This window comes from Hyperolius riggenbachi, chromosome 11 (assembly GCF_040937935.1).
Source record: "Hyperolius riggenbachi isolate aHypRig1 chromosome 11, aHypRig1.pri, whole genome shotgun sequence".
NCBI classification, from domain to species: Eukaryota; Metazoa; Chordata; class Amphibia; order Anura; family Hyperoliidae; genus Hyperolius; species Hyperolius riggenbachi.
The window spans coordinates 13384901-13406569 of NC_090656.1; the positions used below are offsets into that span (position 1 = coordinate 13384901).

The following is a 21669-nucleotide window of genomic DNA, read 5'->3' on the forward strand; positions in this document are numbered from 1 at the left end:
CAGCGAATGGATGGAATGTTGGTGGGCGGCCTCCTTTTTTTAAAAGTCTTTTTGTGGTTGTGTATTTCAGGCTTCCCCAGCTGCCCTGGCGAAATGCGTTCTGGCTGAGGTGCCCAAGCAAGTGGTAGAGTATTACAGCTACAAAGTCTTCCCCCCACGTTGTCCAAAAGTAGATTCCCCGGACTCAGCCCTCAACTCTCCTCAATGAGGTCTTCTCCATACCACTCCAACTCTTCCCCACCCTTTCTTGGATGGAGCAGAAGGCTTGCAGCCCACAACATTCCAGCTACCACCCAACAATGCCATCTCTCGTGCACAGTTTATCCATCCAGCCAACGAAAGGCATCCCCCGCTGCTGAACTTACCATTGAGCTCTCCATCAGTCCTTTCAATGCTAGACAGTGACCATTTCTGACTGAGTGCCAGATCATTGGAGCCATCTCTGAGTGGGTGCCAGACAGCGTTTATTCCAGAGAGCCATGGCACTGACGGGCGTCTGTACATCAATGCTTCAGAACGGTGTCTGGTGTCAGCCATGTAATGTAGAGCTCTTTATTTCATGTCTGTTCCGGCGTGCTGCTGATAATTTTATGGGTTCCAGTTTCTTGTGTTCTACACGTCATGCCTATATGGCCCTGAATGTAAGGTACAGATGATCTAGAAACGTTCTGTTGACTCCTGAGAAAATTCTGGAGATTGGACAGGTTTCCATTGGTGGAACTAGTAAATCAGACGTTTCGATTCCGCAAGTGCCGTAATGGGTAGTCTCCACCGTTCAGTTGTATTGGGGCTCTGGCCAGTGTTAATATTCCCTGCCATCTCTGATTTAGAAGTCATCTAATGATCAATCTCTTGTCTCCTTCTTGTTGTGAGCTTTGATGGACCGAAGCGGCTTCAGAGTCCCGTTCTCCAACCGAATTTCCATCTTTCTGTTTTAATTCTTGCGAGATAAGATCTGAGATAGCGGAGTACGTTGCTTTTGAAATGTAAGCCTTTCATAAGCTCGACCCAACACTTCATTAACGCTTGTTTCAGTTTTTTACTTTCCTCCCTTATCTGTGCAGTCAGACATTGAGGGGACTGTAGAAGTCTGAATTATCAAGCACATGTTAGCTCATTAAAAGTATCTACAAAGGGAATCTCATGGGTCTTGGCTGCTTGCATGAAAACACAAGTCCATGTGATTTTTACTTTTGATATCTATCCGATTAACACATCTAATAGCAAGTCAAAAAGGATTTTTTTTGGGGGGGAGGGAGGTGCATGAAAAGGCTTCTGGGTGTGCGAAAGCCATCTGCAGAGATGGAAATGGAAACGGATGAGATGTGTGTGAATGAGCGGCAAAGCCTTGCATCTCTCAACGTCTCGCTAAACCTGCATCCCCAAATCTTCATCTGCTTTCAGTTAATGACAAATGAAGCTACAGAAGCAACGTCTGCCAATGAGTCATGTTCAGTTAATCTAACATTAACCGGTGAGTCTTCTGAACACGTTGGGAATGTGACAGCAGTGACATGAAAGGTAGATTGCATCTAAAGCTTCCATTAACTGTGCGCAGAACAAACACTGCATGATATAGCCTTCGGGGATGGGATGTAGTTTATGATAGAGGTAGGAGTTCTTGATATGTAGCTGACAGTACTATTTTGAAGACAAAACGCACCATGGATTTTGGACGCAAGCAAGTTGAAGTCCAGTGAAGATGATGGTGCAAATCAAACGTCAGAGCTCTGAGATATAGGTAAGAGAACCATGTAGTAGTGATGAGCAGAAATTACGCCCATACGTAATTACGCATCGTAATATTTAATTACGCATCGTAATCATAATGCGAAATCTTGGCGGAATAGTGTAATTAATTTCGTAGGTAATTGTTACCATTTGTAATTACGCATACATTTACGTGTAATTTGCACGTAATTTTGTGCCGACTTTGGCGGTGAATAGCAAAGCCCTGATACATGCTATTGCTACCAAATTTGCTACATATGTTAAGAAGAATACTAGGTACAAAAAGAATTGTTCAAAAAGACCTTGTCGTTTTTGAGAAAATGGATTTTAAATATACAAAAAGAAATGGTTTTTAAACCGTCATTTTTCTGCGTTTACAAAACCGTTTTCGTTGCATTTTTAAAATCGATTTTCTCAAAAACTACAAGGTCTTTTTGAAAAATATTTTTTCTCTCTCTTGTACCCACTATTCTTTTTAACCACTTGAGGACCAGGGGATTTTTGCCTGCGCTGTGCTGGGTAGGTTCTCCAGCCCCCAGCACAGATCGTGTTGCAGGCAGGGCGATCAGACTTCCCCCCTTTTTTCCCCACTAGGGGGATGTCCGGCTGGGGGGGTCTGATCGTCGCCGCCTGTTTGTGTCTTGCGGGGGGGCTCCTCAAAGCCCCCCTCCGCAGCGCTCTTCTCCCCTCCCCACCTCTCCTTCCCTCCCTCCCCTTCTCTGTATGAGCCGTACAGGACATTATCCGTCCTGTACCGCCTCTGATAGGCTTCAGCCTATCGGATGCCGGCGATCCCCGGCCAATCAGAGGCCGGGGATTGCCAATCTCCTTAGCGCCGTACGCTGTAAACACCGGGGATTTCTTCCCTTCGTTTACATTTCGCCTGCGAGCCCCGGTCGGAGGCTTGCAGGCTGTTCACGGAGACACCCTCCGTGAACTGACATGGAACGGCCGTTTTTTCCATGGAAACCCACTTACGACCAGCCGCCGCCTATCGGCGTTAGGCGGTCGTTAAGTGGTTAATATATATAGCAGTTTTGGTAGCAATAGCATATATGGGGGCTTTGCAATACACCATCAAAGTCTGCACAAAATTACGCGTAAATTCATGCGTAATTACGAATGATTATACAAAGAATTGAATTACCAAGTTGCAATTATGTATAGGTGTAATTGCGAAAATGTACGCGTAATTTCGTGTAACCGTAATTAGCAAATTAGGATCATCACTACCATGTAGTACAACCTTCTACACCGATGTACTGCATGGATTTGCATATCTCCACCTGGTTGCACCGACTCTATCCTGTTGTAGGAATAACTTGGTTTTGGACACAGAGGATAGAGGTACCCCTAGAAAAGAGAAAGCCATCTCTCAGTTTGACTGTTCGATCCTCTATACTGGGTGATCTTATGTCTTCTGGCAGAAATTACCACCACAGAGATGAGTTGGGCAGGTCAAAAAACCTTGTTGAGCAGCTATTTTTTTCCCCAGAGGAACTTGTCTGTGGTTGTGGCTCCCTCCTCTTCTCTGTTGCCTAAATACGAATGGCTCAAGTCACCTGTGTTTTCCTGTTTATGGGGTGGATGGAAGATGATGTGGTCTGAAGACCAGCAGATAGCTTGCTGAGTCTAGAGAACAATGAGACATCTGTGGTGGCCGACAACTGCTCAGTAAGAAGACAAGTGTGAGGACATCAGTGTATTGGCTTCCCAGCAGTGACTGGAATGCTTTAGCTCATTGGCACATTGTTTACATACCCGAATGAAATGCACCAGATGCTGTGGTGGGTGTGGGTGAGTTGGTGATTGGTCTGTAGGGCAGAGGGGTGGTGGTGGGGTTGGGGATAGAGGGGTTGTCAGAACTAAACTTGTGTATGCACTCGTGAAAAATCAAGTACGCTTATATAAAAAAGAGTTTCTTCTTTTTTAACATACAGTATATTAACATATTTTTATCTTCATGGAAACAGTATATAATTAAGTATAAAAAAATAAAATTGTTTGCTTATTCATATCTTAAAGCCATTAACGGATATGGCCTTGTGGGGGCATTTTTATAACTGCATAGCAATCTCTGGCATTGACTGGGAGAAGTTTTTTGCCTAACCTGTGGGATGTTTCAGGGTTGTTGTTTTTTTTTTTTTTTGCAAGCACAGCCCATTTCATATCACCCACAGCATATCAATGGGATTTAGATCTGAGCTATGACTTGGTTATTCCACAACCCTCCATTTCTTTTACTAGACTGATTAGAGTTCAAGTTCTACTTACGGTTGAGCTTTGATGCACTAACAGATGGCCTCACATTATTGTCAAGACCCCTCTAGTACAAGGAGGAATTTATAGAGAATGGTGGTGAATAGTCCAGGTCAAGGGTCCCCAAACTTTTTGGGTCAAGGGCCAGATCAACATACTTCAGACTGCTGGGGGGCGGAGTATACATACATGATGTTGAAAAACATTACATTGAATCTAGGTATTGATAACCCTTAAATAAAGGCCCATAGAACTCCCAGCAGCAGCCATTCAGCCATGCGGCGCCCGAAGAACGTCTTTGTGCACCAGACAGTGAAGCCTACCCAGATGACAACCTGCCATCCAATTGGACAGCAGCATCACCTGATGCAGAATTGGATTGGAAGCCAGCCAATGACTGCTCACTGGCTACTACAGCATGTGGATGGGCGGTGCCAGCCCTGCTATTCTATATGCGGGCCGCCGATATTTAAAGGTGCAGTGGGCCACATCTATAAGTTATACATTTTGTTTTTGGGGGCCAGTGAGAAAACCTCAGGGGGCCGCATTCGGCCCATGGGCCGTAGTTTGAGGACCACTGGTCCAGATCCTAATGCAGCAAAGCAGCCCCAGGATATCGTTTTTTTGGTGTAATGCCGTTATTGGTTTTCACATTTTGTCCGATCCTGTGGCTAAATAACTCTACCCTTTGCCTTTTTCTCCTAAGTGGTATTTTCACCCCAAATGCAATTAACTTTTTCTCGGAGATAACTTTTCAGCAGTTTGCAATTGAAAAATTACCAAAAAGTAGGTGAAAAAGTACTAATTGTTTTGGTTCTTGCAAGCTGGTGATTTATAAGACATTTTACTGATAAATAGCACGCCTTATCAACGTAAGCACTCCTTATTAAAGTTAACACGCCTTATCAGAGTAGCATAGCGAGCGCTACGAATCCGCAGGGGCTCAGGACGGGATGAGTGGAGCTCTCGTCATTACCAATTAGCAGGCATAAGTTCACTATGCTACTCTGATAAGGTGTGTTAACTTTGATAAGGCGTGCTAACTTTGATAAGGCGTGCTATCTCTAATAAGGCATGCTATTTAGCCCAAAGTGTGAACATATCACCTAGGAGAAAACTCATGGGAATAAATTAAGGTGGCCATACATCTACCGATTTTGCAGCCCGATTGACCATCTGATACGATAATTTTATCGAACTGGATAAAAATCTGTTGAATCAATGATTTGACTGATTTCAGCCTGAAATTGTTCAAATGCATAGATCGGAAAATTTTGGTCAAGTGCGCATTGGTAACGGCGTTTGATATCCCGACAACGGATGTACGTCACGGACCCCCAGCTGCTGTCCTTCCAAGTGTAAAATTTCCTCCCAGTGCCTATGCTCTGTAAAGTCTCACCTGTCCCGCTAGGGCCACTCCCAGCATCCTTTGCATCAACCCCATGAGTTACTGCGCGTGCCTTTACCACGTGACATCACCATGCACCACGTGGTACAGGCACCAGAGCCGGCTTTGCACTCTTTACCGCCCAAGGCCACTATCAGCAGCCGGCCCCCTTCAGTATAGGTAACCAGATGTCCCATCCCCTCCTCCAATTTAGGTATCCAGATGACCGTTCCCGCTCCCTCCCTCCAGTATTAGTAGCCCGTTGACCCTTCCAGCTATTATAGACAGCCAGATGACAATTTCCCCCATACCTCCAGTGTAGGTAGCCAGATAACCCTTCCTCCCCTCCTCCAGTTTAGATAGCCTGATGACCCCTCCCCCCATCCCTCTAGTATAAGAAGCCAGATGACCCTCCCCCCTGCTATAAAGTTAGCCTGATGACCACCCCTCCCTCCAGTATAGGTAGGCAGGTGACCCTTCCCCCCTTCCCTAGTATAGCCTGCTGCCCACCTGCCCCTTGATCCTGTGGTGCCCTAGACCATCGCCTATGTGGCCTTGGCTTAAATCCATCCCTGACAGGCACTCACGGTAATGGGGGTGATGGGAGAGATCGCTGGTAGTTGTGCCAATGGTACAGGTGACAGAGCACGGGCAAAAGGGAACATTTTACACTTGGGGAAGGCCAGGGAGGCAGCGTCACTAGGCCGATATCTGATAGACTTCATGCTGATTTCTATTGGTCTGCAGTGTATAGGCAAGCTACAGATCTTGTTCAGAGAGAGCTCTGTCTCATGGTCAATCTGCCCATACATCACCTGATGTATAGGCACCTTTAATTACATATAGACCCTTATCAAGAAAACACCTTTTAAACCACCAGCAAGCAAGAAAATACTAAGAATATATACTACAGTACTTTTTCACTTACTGAAGGTAATATAAGCAAGAGATGAAAATTATCTCCCAGGGGAAAATGTGAGTTGAACAAAGGCCCATGTCCATTCAGAGCAAGTTATTGTAAACTTCCTGGCCTTTTCCAAAGTGTTCATTGTAGTCTTGTCCTGATGTTCCTTCTAGATCATACATGTCAAACTCCGGCCCGGGGGCCAAATCTGGCCCTCGGAGCCAATAAATTTGGCCCTCAAGTGAGTTCCCCACTTTGCATTATGTTTGGCCCATTCTATACCTCCAGGGAAGCTATATTGGAGGTGAAGCTCTAGAACACCAAGAAACAATATGGGTGAGGTCGGTGGAAAGCACTAAACACTAGGGAATTGTATAGGGGAGGGTGAGGGCCTCTAGACACCAGAGAATTGTATAGGGGTAGGAGAGGGGCCTGGGGATTGGTCCCAGTATACAATTTCGGCCCACTTTGCATTTGAGTTTGACAGTTTGACACCCCTGTTGTAGATAAAGAACAGCCCTGGCAACATCTTCCTGGAGATAACATTTATGTAATCTTCTTGTCATATGATGAACTTCCGAGGTTCTTCAAGACTCCTTTCGGCATCCTGCGCTTGACTTTTGGGCAGAATTTGCTTGGACAATATGACCTGGACAAGTCATTGTTTGTAGAATTCCTCCCTTGTAGATGATCTTCTGGAGAGTGGAAAGACCAAGGTCTGCTTATTTGGTGATCTTTTTGAATCTTTTCCTCTCGAGCACCTCTAACATATTCTATGAGCGCCTCAGAGAGCTTTTTTTGATCTTGGCAAGGTGACACCACACAGGTCAACCACAAAGAGCTAACCAAATTTCACAGCGTTAAAGAAGTCAAATTTTACCAAGACCTCTCTCTATCGAAGTTGTAATTATTTACACTTTATCTGGTGCACCTGACTCTAAAGGCTTACACAATCACTGTCGCCCGACGGGGATTGGGACATTGCAGGGCCGAGGCTGTGCAGACACATCGTTGGTTTGCAAGTGAGCAATGTGTTTTGTTCTATGAAGGGGGAAGTGCCTCAGAAGTGATGTCACGTTTCAACGTAAGTGGGGAGAATGAGGCTATCGGCGACCGCTTTCACAAGTGGTTGAGAGGGGTCGGGGGCTGTGGTACATACACGCTGGATTGTTGGCAGAGTTTCTTCCAGCATTTGTATGAAGCTTAAAACCACATACACGTCACCTGAAATGATCATCAGTGGGTTTAGTTACAAGCACAGTATCGGCTCTGTGTTTGGGTCTTGGCCAAGCGGTGTGTCCTGTTCTAAGGAGAGGATGGGAGGGAGAACTATGCTGAAGGAACTTCTCCTAGAAGTAATAATTGGACAGCAACTTATCTTGAGGAACGACTGAGGTCAGCCACATTGGGGAACATCTGTACACGTTATATTTCACCTGTGATTATTAGGAATGATTGTTTGGACCGAGGAGATTCTAAAGTGTTTACATAAGCCTAAGGCTCAGCACGCTCTGTTGCTCGAAACATTTGTGATCATTTTGAGTGAGCAGTTCCCAGCCTCCACTTCTATCCAGCTGTCACCCGACACATGCCACAGTGTAAGCCCCTGACTCCGCCTACATCAACCAACCACTGCTGGTTATAGGTGGGCCAGTAAGGGAGTGCTGCCATCTGACATGGAAAGTGTAGCCCCTCCTCCTACATGTTTCTGTGTACCGGCTTCATCAGGGTGTTCACGAGCAGATGCGGCACAATGGAGGATCCCTGTGCACATGTTGGAATGTCTCCTGAAATGATCACAAACAAGTTGGGGGAGTGCACACGGGCTGTTACTGTAGGCATCTGAGGCAGTGGTAAAGGTAGAGGGTACTTACTTATGCCACACGCACAATTTGCATTTATGTTTATTTAGATTACACGGCATATGATCAAATATAAATGGTGCATGAAATTTATAATATTATATCGCCTTTATCTATTAGTATTGTTGCAACTAAGAGCAAATATCTGTATGTTCGAATTTGTTGAAACAAAAACAATAAACAAAAACTTTCATGGGGTGTGCTTTCTTTTTTCACAGGACTGGATATATCATTTAACATTTCGCGAGGGATAGGAACAATATTTATTAAAGGACCCCTCTAGTGAAAAAAGTAAGCAGTTAAAATCTGACAGAACTGACAGGCTTTGAGTCATCTCCTCATGGGGGATTCTCAGGGTTTTCTTTGTTTTCAAAATCATTTCCTGAATGGCAGTTTAATCGCCAAAATAGGAAGATACCAGCTAGACTGCCTACTCACTTGCACACTATTTTGTCAGTTAGACTTTGCAACTGCTGTTCAAGAAATGCTTTTGAAAACAAACAAAACACTGAGAATCCCCAAGAGGAGATGGACTGGCCCAAAACCGGTCAGTTCTGTCAGATTTTAACTGCTTACTTTTTCCGTTTTTTCATAGTAGTGGTCCTTTAAGTTTGCATGCTAGTCTAACAGGGGCCTAACAAGAACCCCCCAGACTTCCAACCAAATCTTTTAATGAGGCCTCTTAACCTCCCCCTCCCACCTGCAAGGCTGGGCACACACCCACTAAACTCCCCAAAACCCATACCCCCAAAGTGGTCAGTCCCAAGCGTCCTTTCACTGATACATTCACCCCCTTGCCAGAGTAAGGCCAGCTGAACTGTGCGCTTGTCAAGCAGTTCAGCGTACTGTCTGCCAACCATGAGCACCATTCAGATGCAATTAAAGGACAACTGTATAGAGAGGGATATGAAGGCTGCCATATTTATTTCCTTTAAGCAACACCAGTTGCCCAGCTGTCCTGCTGATTCTTAGCCTCTAATACTATTAGCCATAGCCCCAGAACAAGCATGCAGCAGATCAGGTGTTGCTGACATTATTGTCAGATCTGACAAGATTAGCGGCATGCTTGTTTCTGGTGTTATTCAAACACTACTGCTGTCAAATAGACCAGCAGGGCTGCCAGGCAACTGGTATTGTTTAACAGGAAATAAACATGGCAGCTTCCATATTCTCACTTCAGTTGTCCTTTAAAAGCAGCCAGATGGCAGCGGTTGTAACACCACGCAACAGCAGTCGCTCTCAAATGTGACTCTATGCGGTTACCAAAACATCCTTCCTACAGCAACTTCTTCCAGCTAGCTAAAAACAGTTTGGTGAAGAACATGATGGCCAAAGTGATAACTAAGTGGCTTGTGGAACAAAACATTGACATTTTGGGTCAATAGCCAGGAAACTCCAGACCTTAATCCAATTGAGACCCTGTTGTCAGTCCTCGAGAGACAAGTGGACAAACAAAACTTCACAAATTTTGACAAACCACTAAGCATTGATTATGAAAGCATGTGTTGTTATCAGTCAGGATTTGGCCCAGAAGTTAAATGACAGCATGCTAGGGTGAATGGCGGAGGTCTTGAAAAAGTAGGGCCAACACTGCAAAATATTGACTGAATAAATATGATGTAATTGTCAATAAAAGTCTTTGAAGCTTATGAAATTCTTGTAATTATACTTCAGTACACCACAGAAACAACTGACAAAAAGATCTAAACTGGAACTGGGCCAGCAAACTTTGTGGAAACCAGAAATGTTTTCCAGTCTCAAAACGTTTGGCCATGACAGTATGTCAAAGCTGACAAGTAAAGCTGGTATTTGTCTTGGCTGGGCATTGGGCGACACAGCTGGTGGGGGTGGAAGAGTAGTTGGAGCTATAGCAATAGAGACCGCTATGGTGCCCTGGTGGAAAAGGGGTCCAGAGGGTGGATCAGGTAATCTCCAGATGGTGCTTACTGGATGCACTCCCATTTAAATTGTCCTACACACGGCTACCACATCCAAGTCCATGTGCTGCTTGCACTGTATTTTGGCATGTCCACTTGTAGGGCATGTCCACGTGTGACAACATTTTAATGGTCCACACAATATCTACTGGTGCCACTATCTGGGTAAAGACTTAGGACATCGTCTTTGGAAGACAACCTCTCCATCTTGACCCATGTCCCTGCATGACAGCCAGGGGCATAACTCCAAAACATGCTCCTCCCCCACAAAATTTGATGAGGCTCCCTTGGCCCCTTTAAAGGGGCACTACAGCGAAAAATTGTAAAATTTAAAATATGTGCAAACATATACAAATAAGAAGTACGTTTTGTACTGAGTAAAATGAGCCATAAATTACTTTTCTCCTATTTTGCTGTCACTTACAGTAGGCAGTAGAAATCTGACAGAAGTGACACGTTTTGGGCTAGTCCATCTCTTCATAGGGGATTCTCAGCAAGGCTTATTCTTGATAAAGATATTCCATAAAAAGGATTTATACAATGATGCTGGCCAGCCTCCCTGCTCGCTACACAGTTTTTTGGCAGTTGGACAGAGCAGCTGCCATTCACTAAGCGCTTTTGAAACCAAATAAATCCCTGAGAATCCCCTATGAAGAGATGGACTGGTCCAAAACCTGTCACTTCTGTCAGATTTCTACTACCTACTGTAAGTGACAGCAACATAGGAGAAAAGTAATTTATGGCTCATTTTACTCTGGACAAAATGTACTTCGCATTTGTATATGTTTGCACATATTTTAAATTTTACAATTTTTCGCTGTAGTGCCCCTTTAAGGATCAGTGCCTTATTTTTCAGTTTGCCGCCTGTGATACTGTGATTGGGTCACAGTGATCACCTGCCAATGAGCCAATGAAACTGGCCGCTTACCTATAGGAGGAAGCTCAAATGTCACATGGCAGTCGAGTCTGGGACAGCGAGCAGGGATCAGCTTGGGACCGCGGAAAGCCACATCGCAGAATCTACGCTGCATCAAAGCTAGAGAGCACCAGATGCCGTGTACATTCAAATTACTGCGGCCCCAACCCGGCTCATGTTCACAACCCTCCACTTACCTCTCCTGGGTGACCCTTAAAGCCTCTGGGCCCACTTTACAAGGATCATAAAACAAGTGTGACCATCAGGATCGTCACACCCATAACGTGTAGATACAAAAACACCTGATCTAGGGTATTGGAGGGAGAGAAGGTTAGTAGTTCCTCCCCCCTCCCCCCAGGGCCGGTTCTTTCATGAAGCAAGGTGAAACACTTGTATCAGGCGGCAGAGATTACAGGGGCAACATGTTTGCGCTGTGTTTGCACTAACAGCATGCAGTCAGAGTAGGAAGAGAAGCGAGAGGAGAGAGAGGTGAAGAGGTCATCATTGGGGGAAAAGCAGCTTGTTGTGCTGTGTGAGGAGTCTGACAGTGAGTAAGGAGGGGGAGGCAGGAGAGCATAATTGGGGAAAAGCAGCTTGTTGTGCTGTGTGAGGAGTCTGATAGTGAGTGAGGAGGGGGGAGGCAGGAGAGCAGCATTGGGGAAAAGCTGCTTGTTGTGCTGTGTGAGGAGTCTGACAGTAAGTGAGGAGGGGGGAGGCAGGAGAGCATCATTGGGGAGGAGCAGCTTGTTGTGCTGTGTGAGGAGTCTGACAGTGAGTGAGGAAGGGGGAGGCAGGAGAGCATCACTGGGGAAAAGCAGCTTGTTGTGCTGTGTGAGGAGTGTGACAGTGAGTGAGGAGGAGAGAGGCAGGAGAGCACAATTGGGGAGGAGCAGCTTGTTGTGCTGTGTGAGGAGTCTGACAGTGAGTGAGGAGGGGGAGGCAGCAGGCAGGAGAGCAGCATTGGGGAGGAGCAGCTTGTTGTGCTGTGTGAGGAGTGTGACAGTGAGTGAGGAGGGGGGAGGCAGGAGAGCATCATTGGGGAGGAGCAGCTTGTTGGGCTGTGTGAGGAGTCTGACAGTGAGTGAGGAGGGGGGGGGGGGAGGCAGGAGAGCAGCATTGGGGAAAAGCAGCTTGTTGTGCTGTGTGAGGAGTCTGACAGTGAGTGAGGAGGGGGGAGGCAGGAGAGCAGCAGTGTTCCATTTGACTTGCACAGCAGAAGGCAGGAGGTGACACTGCTGTCCTGACTGGGGAGGAATGGAGGACAGCCGATTGGCTGAGGGGGAGCAGCGTGTTTGTCACAGACTCCCAGCCAGCCAGTGTGCTATTGTGTTGAACTGCAGCATGTCATGTGAGGACATTAAATGAAGCAAAGTAAATTGTCGGGCGTTCAGTCATTGTGAGCATTCTCACAAGATGGTTCAGGCAGCAAAAAGTCTAGAACCGGCCTTACCCCCCCCCCCCCCCCCCTCACACATACACACACACAATTGGGCCCCTCTGCAGTCGCAGGGGCTGCTCTCCTGTAGTTGTGCCCCTGATGACAGCACCAAACGCAGTTTGTTGGAGGACAGCCAGCAAACAGTACAGTTTTGTAATACAGCAACAGAGGCGCCAAGTAGAGTACTATTAGCTAAAATTGTTTAAAAGGGGGAAGTGGGTGAACTCACCTCCCTTCTGGAAAAAATGGCCAGACAACGGGCAGGTTACTTATAATCTAGAGTAACATTTATTATAAGCTACAAAAGTGCAATGCGTTTCACGGGTAACAGTCCCGCTTCTTCAGGCAAACAATTTTTGGAGGGTGCAAGGTCGGGTCATGAGCCAGATATAGCGCCTTTTTAACAATTTTAGCTAATTTTTCTCTACTTGGCGCCTCTGTTGCTGTATTACAAAATAGTCTAGTCCACCCTGGGTGGAGGGGTGTATCCCCACTTTCTTCTATCTACAGAGAGTGACTTCTTAACCCTGAGCGGGGTCAGGCTATAATTCTCCCCGCCTGCTTATTCAGTGGTTGCCTTGGAGGCGACCCGTCCTTGTGAGTATAACCATTACGTTTCTTATACCAGACATCACTCCACTAACATACTACACCATATCGGGCTCTCGGTTTCCCCCTTTTTTTTCAAACAAACAGTACAGTATCACCCAGTTGTTGTTACAAACAGCCAATCTGACTTATTCTCCTCCTGTTAATGACTTTACTTACCTCTGAGACTATCCCTTGACTGATCCTCTTTGCCCTATGTGCTGAAGTCACGGGGCCTGATCTATGGACCTTCTGCCGAGCTGGTGGCCTCTGGAGAACATAAATGAGCCAAACAGCCCGGCCTGAATGTGTTCAAAAATTGTCACCAGCCAGAAAACAAGTTTAATAGCTTGCTAGATCATTGTGTCCCTCAGAGACCTCCAGCCCTTCGGAACCTTAATAAATCACCACAATGTGTGCAGCTTGGAGATTATCAACAACCATAACCCTGATTATTGATTTCCAATGCAGGTCTTCTGGTTTGAGCACAGGCTGGCTTCATTCTGTTGGGAAGTATAATGGGCATTCCTGTTACGAGTTATTCAGCAATATGTGAGACGCTCCCAAACTGTTCAAAGTGCGTTTGTGTTGTGTGTAACCTAGGAAACCAGCACATGAGAAGTTACAACAATAAGATACTCATTCCAAACCATAACACTAATCTTACCTCTAGTTGAGCCCTAACGAAACCTCTACCAAATGCCCAAAACACTAACCTTCTCTTCGCCTGAACTCTAACTCAGAGAAAGCCTATATTCAACCATAACACTAAGCTTACCTCCAGCTGAACCCTAAAATAACCCTCACCCAAAGCCTGACCCTAATGCTAGCATCATCCGCATCTAAACACTGACACAACCCTCACCCTAACATTAATCTTCCACATACCTCCACCCAAACATCTCTTATCACAACTCAACCCTAATAACCACCTGAAACCTAACATACCCCTTTCTATAACCGTAACCTTAGCCTCACCTGAACCCTAACATAACCCTCACCCTAACACCAAATCTTATCCTCACTCAAAGCCTAATAAAACCCTCACCCTACCACTAATCCTATCACCTGAACCCTAACATAACCCTCATCCTAACACTAACCTCACTCTCACCCAAAGCCTGAAAAACCCTTACCCTAATACTAACCTTAACCTCACCTGAACCCTAACATAACTCTTGCCCAAAGGTAATTCCTTACCTGAAGGACTTTTTATGCTAGCAGGTGCAGAAGGAGAGTGATCAAAATTGTCTCTCTGACCCATCTCACCCTGCTCACTCCATCTTTCAGCTTATGCCTTTCAGGGTGAGATACCGGTCAGTTGCAAAAAAAAACTTCCATGCACAGGGGACAGCTTTTTCCATCAGGCGGTAGTCATGCTTAACGCAGAACCACACTAGATCTGCTAGGACTGGACAGTACAGAACCAAAAATGAACACTTCTCAACATGTTTGCAACAACTTTAACTTAAATACTGTCCTTGACTTGCAATTACCTGCACTGTCTGTCCTTGTGTCTGTTAAGCAACTGCCAAGTCAAATTCCTTGTAAAGGTGCCCATTAAAGAGGAACTCCAGTGAAAATAATGTAATAAAAAAGTGCTTCCTTTTACAATAATTATGTATAAATGATTTAGTCAGTGTTTGCCCATTTCAAAATCTTTCCTCTCCCCAATTTACATTCTGACATTTATCACATGGTGACATTTTTACTGCTGGCAGGTGATGTCAGTAGAAGGAGATGCTGCTTGCTTTTTTGGCAGTTGGACCTAGCTGTAAACAGCTGTTATTTCCCACAATGCAACAAGGCTCCCACAGTGTGATGTCAGAGCCATGGTCCTGACATCACACTGTGGGAGGGATTTAACCACAATATCAGCCATACAGACTCCCCTGATGATCCGTTTGTGAAAAGGAATAGATTTCCCATGTAAAATGAGGTATCAGCTATTGGGATGAAGTTCAATTCTTGGTTACGGTTTCTCTTTAACGGTACAAATTTTCACTAAATGCGATCTTTCAATCGGATTTGAATGATTGTGACTAATCGGAAGGCAATTATCAATTGTTCGCATTTACTGAACAATTCTTTCTTCAAATTTGTTCATAAAATCCAACTTTCAGATCGATTTTATCCCATTTAGCAATCGACCAAAGAACCTTTCCTTACCTATTGCCTTTATAAACATTAAATTTTCTATACAACTCGATTGTAAAAATCACCGAAAGATCGCATTTGGTGAAAAGAATTGTACTGTTGATGGGGACCTTTAGTCTAAACTTATTTGGCCAAATAAAATTAATTGGGCTTGATTCACTAAGACAAATAGCATGCCTTATCGGAGTTGACATGCCTTATCAGAGTAGCATAGCGAGCGCTATGAATTTATGCCTGCTAATTGGCAATGACGAGAGCTCCACACCTCCTGCCCTGAACCCCTGCAGGTCCAATCACTTAAGAGGAAATTATCCCCGCACTGTGATTGGCCCAATAGGCTGCCTGTCACTTGACAGGAAACTTGACATGGCATGTTAACTCTGATAAGGCATGCCATTTGTCTTAAGGTGGCCATACACTGGTTGAGTTGCCATCAGATCGACCAACAGATAGATCCCTCTCTGATCAAATCTGATCAGAGATTGATCGTATGGCTGCCTTTACTGCAAACAGATTGTGAATCGATTTCAGCATGAAACCGATCACCATCTGTGGAGCTGCCGCCGCCCTCTTCCCCCTCATACATTATCTGCTCCGGCCGGCGCGAGACCCCCAGTCTCCACTGTCTTCTTCTCAGCGCTGGGCTCCGTGTCCGGCTGGCTTTACTGAACTTACTGCCGGGGGTAGTTTAAACAGTAGAGGGCGCTCTACTGTTTATACTTCCTGCCGGGACAGGAAGTTCAGTGAAGCTGCAGCCCTGGAGCGGAGAAGAAGACAGCGGAGACCGGGGGAGTCGCGCCGGCTGGAGCAGGTAATGTATCTCCGCTGTATTGCGTCGGTCGTCAGGCATTCGAACGCCGATATCGACGCACTCCCGACCCGCTAGCGATCGAGCAAAATCTTCCGCACAGATGGATTGACGGGAATGATTGATTTCGGACAGAAATCGATCGTTCGGTCAGCGTTTGTGCAACGATTTCACAGCAGATTCGATCACAGTGATCGAATCTGCTGTATATCGGCGGGAAAATCGTTAGGTGTATGGGCCCCTTAAGTGAATCAAGCCCACTGTGATTAGTTTATAATGTGGTACAAGACTGAACAGAGGCGCCAAAAGTATAAAAGCAGTGTTTAAAACATTAAAAATTGCTTTAGAGGCAGTGGTGGACTTACCTCCTTCAAGCAGACACGTAAAATTGTGTATTTTGACAAAAAAAGTAAATTTATTGGTACACTCCAGGGTATCGTTTACAATGCGTTTCGCAGGTCTATACCCGCTTCTTCAGGCAGTAGAGGTAGGAGTACACAAAACAGTGTCAGAATCACACCTGGCGCCAGGTGTGATTCTGACACTGTTTTGTGTACTCCTACCTCTACTGCCTGAATTTTACGTGTCTGCTTGAAGGAGGTAAGTCCACCACTGCCTCCAAAGCCATTTTTAATGTTTTAAACACTGCTTTTATACTTTTGGCGCCTCTGTTCAGTTTTGTACCACATCTTATATCCACCCTTGGTGGAGGGGGATACCCCTTTTTCTTCTTCACGTCTACAGAGAGCGACTTCTTAGCCCTGAGTGGGGACAGGCCAATCTCCTCACCTGCCTATACAGTGGTTGCCTGGAGGTAACCCTGGTTTGTGAGTATATACATTACTCTTCATTATACCATTTTTTACCCAACTTACTATACTATTTTGGGCTCTCGGTTCTCCCATTTATATAGTTTATAATGTGTTTAGTGGTCGGTGAACAGAGTGATCCGTCTGCCTTCCATGCCAGACTCCTGTCAGCGGCTTCCCCTCATCTGCTGGCTTCCTGGGTCAGTGTTATGACTGCACACATGAGGAGGGCTGATAAATGAGGCTTCCTTCAGGCCACACGGGTGAGAGAGGATCAGGGAAGCCTGATTTACTATGACTGGACTGGACAGCTTTTCGTAGTGAAAAATTGTCTTCAAAATGCGCACAAAAATTTACAAGAACAATAAAGAACCACGTCATCTACTGACTTAATGCTAACTAACCACCGTTATGTCCTGATATGACCCAGGTTATGGTTGCAGCGATGAGCTGCAAGTAGCAGGAGAAGATGCTTTATCACCAGCAGAGCAGGGAAAAGGTCCTCTAGCGCCCAAGGCTGAGACCCCAAAGTGCGCCCCTCCATCCCTCCCACCCCAGCCGTCACACACTGATTGCTATTAGACTAAGAGGCGCCACAGGGCCCCTAACACCTCAATCTCTAGTTATCCGGCTTGCAGTCACTGCCATGCATCCCATTTTCTTATTCCTCTCTGCTTAAAACACAATAGGGGAATGATAGCTGAGTGAGTTGTGCGTCCCCTTCTACACTGCACCCTGAGGCTGGAGCCTCTCTCGCCTCTGCCTCGGCCCAGCCCTGTGCCCACTCCTACACTGCGCTCTGAGGCTGGAGCATCTCTCGCCTCGGCCCGCCCTGTGCCCCCTCCTACACTGCGCCCTGAGGCTGGAGCCTCTCTCGCCTCTGCCTCGGCTCCGTCCTGCGCCCGCTCCTACACTGCGCCCTAAGGCTGGAGCCTCTCTCGCCTAGGCCCAGGCCTGCCCCCTCCTACACTGAGCCCTGTGGCTGGAGCCTCTCTTGCCTCTGCCTTGGCCCCGCGCCCCCTCGTACACTGCGCCCTGAGGCTGGAACCTCTCTTGCCTCTGCCTCGTGCCCCCTCCTACACTGAGCCCTGTGGCTGGAGCCTCTCTCGCCTCTGCCTCGGCCCCGCCCCCTCCTACACTGCGCCCTGAGGCTGGATCCTCTCTTGCCTCTGCCTCGGCCTCGCCCCCTCCTACACTGCGCCCTGAGGCTGGAGCCTCTCTGCCTCGGCCCGGCCCTGATCACCAGAGCCACGTTACGGTTGGTGCACGTTTGACACACCCACCACAGTACAGATCATCTTATGCAGTTAACAACTAAAGCAGGGGTGTCAAACTCAAATACAAAGTGGGCCAAAATTAGAGACTGGGGCCAAGTTGAGCGTCAACCTCAATGTCTAGTGGCCACCTTCCTCCCTAGTATCTAATGCCCCCAATACAGTTCCCTGGTGTCTAGTGGCCCTCCGTCCTTCCCTATTCAGTTCCCTGGTGTCTAGTGGCCACCTTACCCTATAGCAGTTCTTTGGTGTCGATTGACACCTCCCTCCCATATACAGTTTCCTGGAGTCTAATGCCTCCTCACTCTCCTATACAGTTCCCTGGTGTTTATTGGTCCTCCCCTATACAGTTCCCTGGTGTCTAGTGCTTTGCCTTCCCCTCCCCTATATGGATCACCTCCAATATAGCTTCCCTGGTGGTCTGGAGTGGGCCAAACATAATGAAAAGTGGGGAAACCTCTTGCGGGCCAAATTTGATGGCTCTGGGGGCCAGATTTGGCCAGAAAGCCGAGTTTGACATGTATAAACTAAAACTATCTACAGGCCAGATGTATGAACTCCACATATTGCCTTCTTGTTACAAAAGCTTCTTTAAAGGGGAACTTAAGCCTAAACAAATATACTGTCATTAAGTTTCATTAGGTATGTTAAAAAAAGATAGGCAATATAATCTCTTACCACCCTGTTTTAAAAGAACAGGCAAATGTTTGTGATTTCATGGGGGCAGACATCTTTTTCATGGGGGCAGCCATCTTTTTGGTTGAAAGGAGGTGACAGGGAGCATGAGACACAGTTCCAACTGTCCTGTGTACTGATCACCCCTCCCAGCTGCACACGCTAGGCTTCAAATCTCACATTCAAAATTTGAAAAAAAAAATTGGCACCAAAACAGCAGAACGAGAACATCATCATCAGAAATCCTATCATTTGCACAGAGGGGAAAAATGCCCGGGCAGTTTTCTTCTGTGCAGCTAAAAATAAGGCTTGGGTAAGAAAAACAAGGTTCTAATGCTGTGAAACTGTTAAAGAAACACCAAGTCTTTTCAGTGCTGCTGAGTAGATTTTTAGTCTGGAGGTTCACTTTAAACAAGGGTGCTAATATCCGATTATAATGCAAAGCAATACTATGCAAGTTAACTAACACCACAGTAAGTGCAGAGACTCACTCACCAGACACTATATGGGATCACAGAGCATATTATATAATATACAGGTGGTTGGTGCACACACTGAGGCAGTATGATCCCTGGTGATAGACATGTATGTGCTGTACACGTATGTGCAGAGACTCCCTCACCAGACATCACGGGTGATCACCGGAGCTCATTATACACACAGTGACGGCAGGTGATAAATAGACACTGCTCGGGAATTATATGCAAGCTCCTCTTCATTTCAGGAACATAATTGTTTTGAGAGGTAATTAAGAATAATAAAATGAGATTACCAGACAATGAAAATTAATGATCACATCAAATTACAGATACGTAAACATTCTTTATTTTTGGCCTAGCCATCATGATGTTATTTAGGTCACAGATAAAAGTGGAGGGTTTTTTCCCTGGCACATCGGGTCACATGGTGCCATTACTGCGCATACGGACAGCAGCTGTCTTCTGAGCATAAACTATTGGGTGGAGGCGGACAAAATATATAAAATAATTAAAAATGATCAGAAATCCCTTTCTGTCTTCCAGTACAACAACGGTTAACAAACTTGAGTTGTTATCTATGCAAAAGAGCTTGTCGACAGCTTGTTGAATTCGGTCGGGTTTCCCGAACAGTGAATAGAAGCCAAAACGGCTGAGAGACAGTGAGATAATGATTTACTGCAGTAAAAAGTTCAAAGGGTCATTAGATCGTGGATTCTAAACAGCAGCAGTGATAGTCTGATGTCATCTAAAAAATAAAGTTATAAACTGAAAATATGAGACTCTTTTCTGTACTACTAATGTTCTATGTATCATGCATACTAGACATACAATTAATTATGTCATAAGTTTATTTTCACTACAGGTTCACGTTAAGGTTGCAAAGCAAGCAGTATGGACAGGAATGCAGGAGTTTTTTGCTGGAATATTGCAGGATACATATGTATTTTCACTTTGGAGAGGATTACTACTGTATCTCCAAATTAAAGGAGTGGCTTTGGGGGAAGATTGTGCACAATTCTGAAGAATCTTGTACCTTAACTGATAGATCTTTTTTTGTCCTCCGATTGCATACCTCACAACTTTTTGAGATAAGAAAGAGGGACACTTAAGCCACACCCCTGCCACACCCCTGATCACGCTCCCGACACACCCCTAGTCACGCATACCATAAAGATTTTATAAGAAAATGATGTTGTTTTAGAATATAAACAACACTGGTTCTGTCTATCTCTGTTCACTTTCCTTCATAGTAACATTTGAAATTAAAAAAATATATCAGTAAAGGATGAAAAGTTGTAGTTAGTCAGTAAAACACATTTGTTTCAGTAGAAAAATACATATATTTATACAGATCTGTACATCAGTCCTGAAAAAGGGACACATGAGGGAGATAGAGGGACAGGGGGACAGTGTTCCCAAAGAGGGACTGTCCCTCCAAAAGAAGGACAGCTGGGAGCTAAGCGATAGTTGGCTTAGGTCTCTCATGATTAATATTTGATTTTAATGGGTGGCCTCCAGTGAACAGCAACTAATTGCTATTTACATAGAAACTTAATCTGGTGTATTCCATCATTAAATATATCCTTGAAAGTGATTCTACAAGTATTTACTTTTTGGATGTGGCGCTGACAATAAGACAGGGCTGTCCTGAGACCAACTTATATCATCGGGGCGCCTCTAGCCATTTTGTCACTCCAGGCGAGAAAACCTGTGCCCCCCACCATGGTGTCCCCCCCATGAAAATAATCATAATGTGGGCAAAGTTTCACCAGAAAACAATTGTAATGTGGGCAATATTTCACCATAAAATAATCGTAATGCGGCAATGTTTCACCATAAAATAATCGTAATGCAGCAGCGCTTAACCATACAATAATCGTAATGTGGGCAATGTTTCACCATAAAATAATCATAATGCGGCAATGTTTCACCATAAAATAATCGTAATGCAGCAGTGTTTCACCATAAAATAATCATAATACAGCAGTGTTTAATCATAAAATAATCGTAATGTGGGCAAAGTTTCACTAGAAAACAATCGTAATGTGGTCAATGTTTCACCAGAAAATAATTGTAATGCAGCAATGTTTTACCATAAAATAATCGTAATGCAGGCAGCAATGTTTCACTATAAAATAATCGTAATGCAGCAATGTTTCACCAGAAAATAATCGTAATGCAGCAATGTTTCACTATAAAATAATTGTAATGCAGCAATGTTTCACCAGAAAATAATCATAATGCGGCAATGTTTCACTAGAAAATAATCGTAATGCAGCAATGTTTCACTAAAAAATAATGGTAATGCGGAAATGTTTCACCAGAAAATAATCGTAATGTGGGCAGCATTTCACCCGAAAATAATTGTAATGCGGCAGTCTTTCACCAGAATCCTAATGTGGCAATGTTTCACTAGAAAATATTCGTAATGCGGCAATGTTTCAC

The 21669-nt window shown here is 45.2% G+C and overlaps 2 protein-coding genes across 2 annotated transcripts in view; one reads left to right on the forward strand and one right to left on the reverse strand.

The window, feature by feature from the left end:
• The window catches only part of CPNE7 (copine 7), a 212482-nt gene extending 208935 nt beyond the window's left edge, over positions 1 to 3547 (forward strand). The window contains exon 16 of the mRNA XM_068259959.1: positions 71 to 3547. Within this exon, the coding sequence (XP_068116060.1) occupies positions 71 to 208 (138 nt within the window). The 3' untranslated portion in view covers positions 209 to 3547. The remainder of the gene's footprint in view (positions 1 to 70) is intronic.
• The window catches only part of LOC137538028 (serine/threonine-protein kinase Nek11-like), a 468978-nt gene that overhangs the window by 19968 nt on the left and 427341 nt on the right, over positions 1 to 21669 (reverse strand). The window lies entirely within an intron of this gene.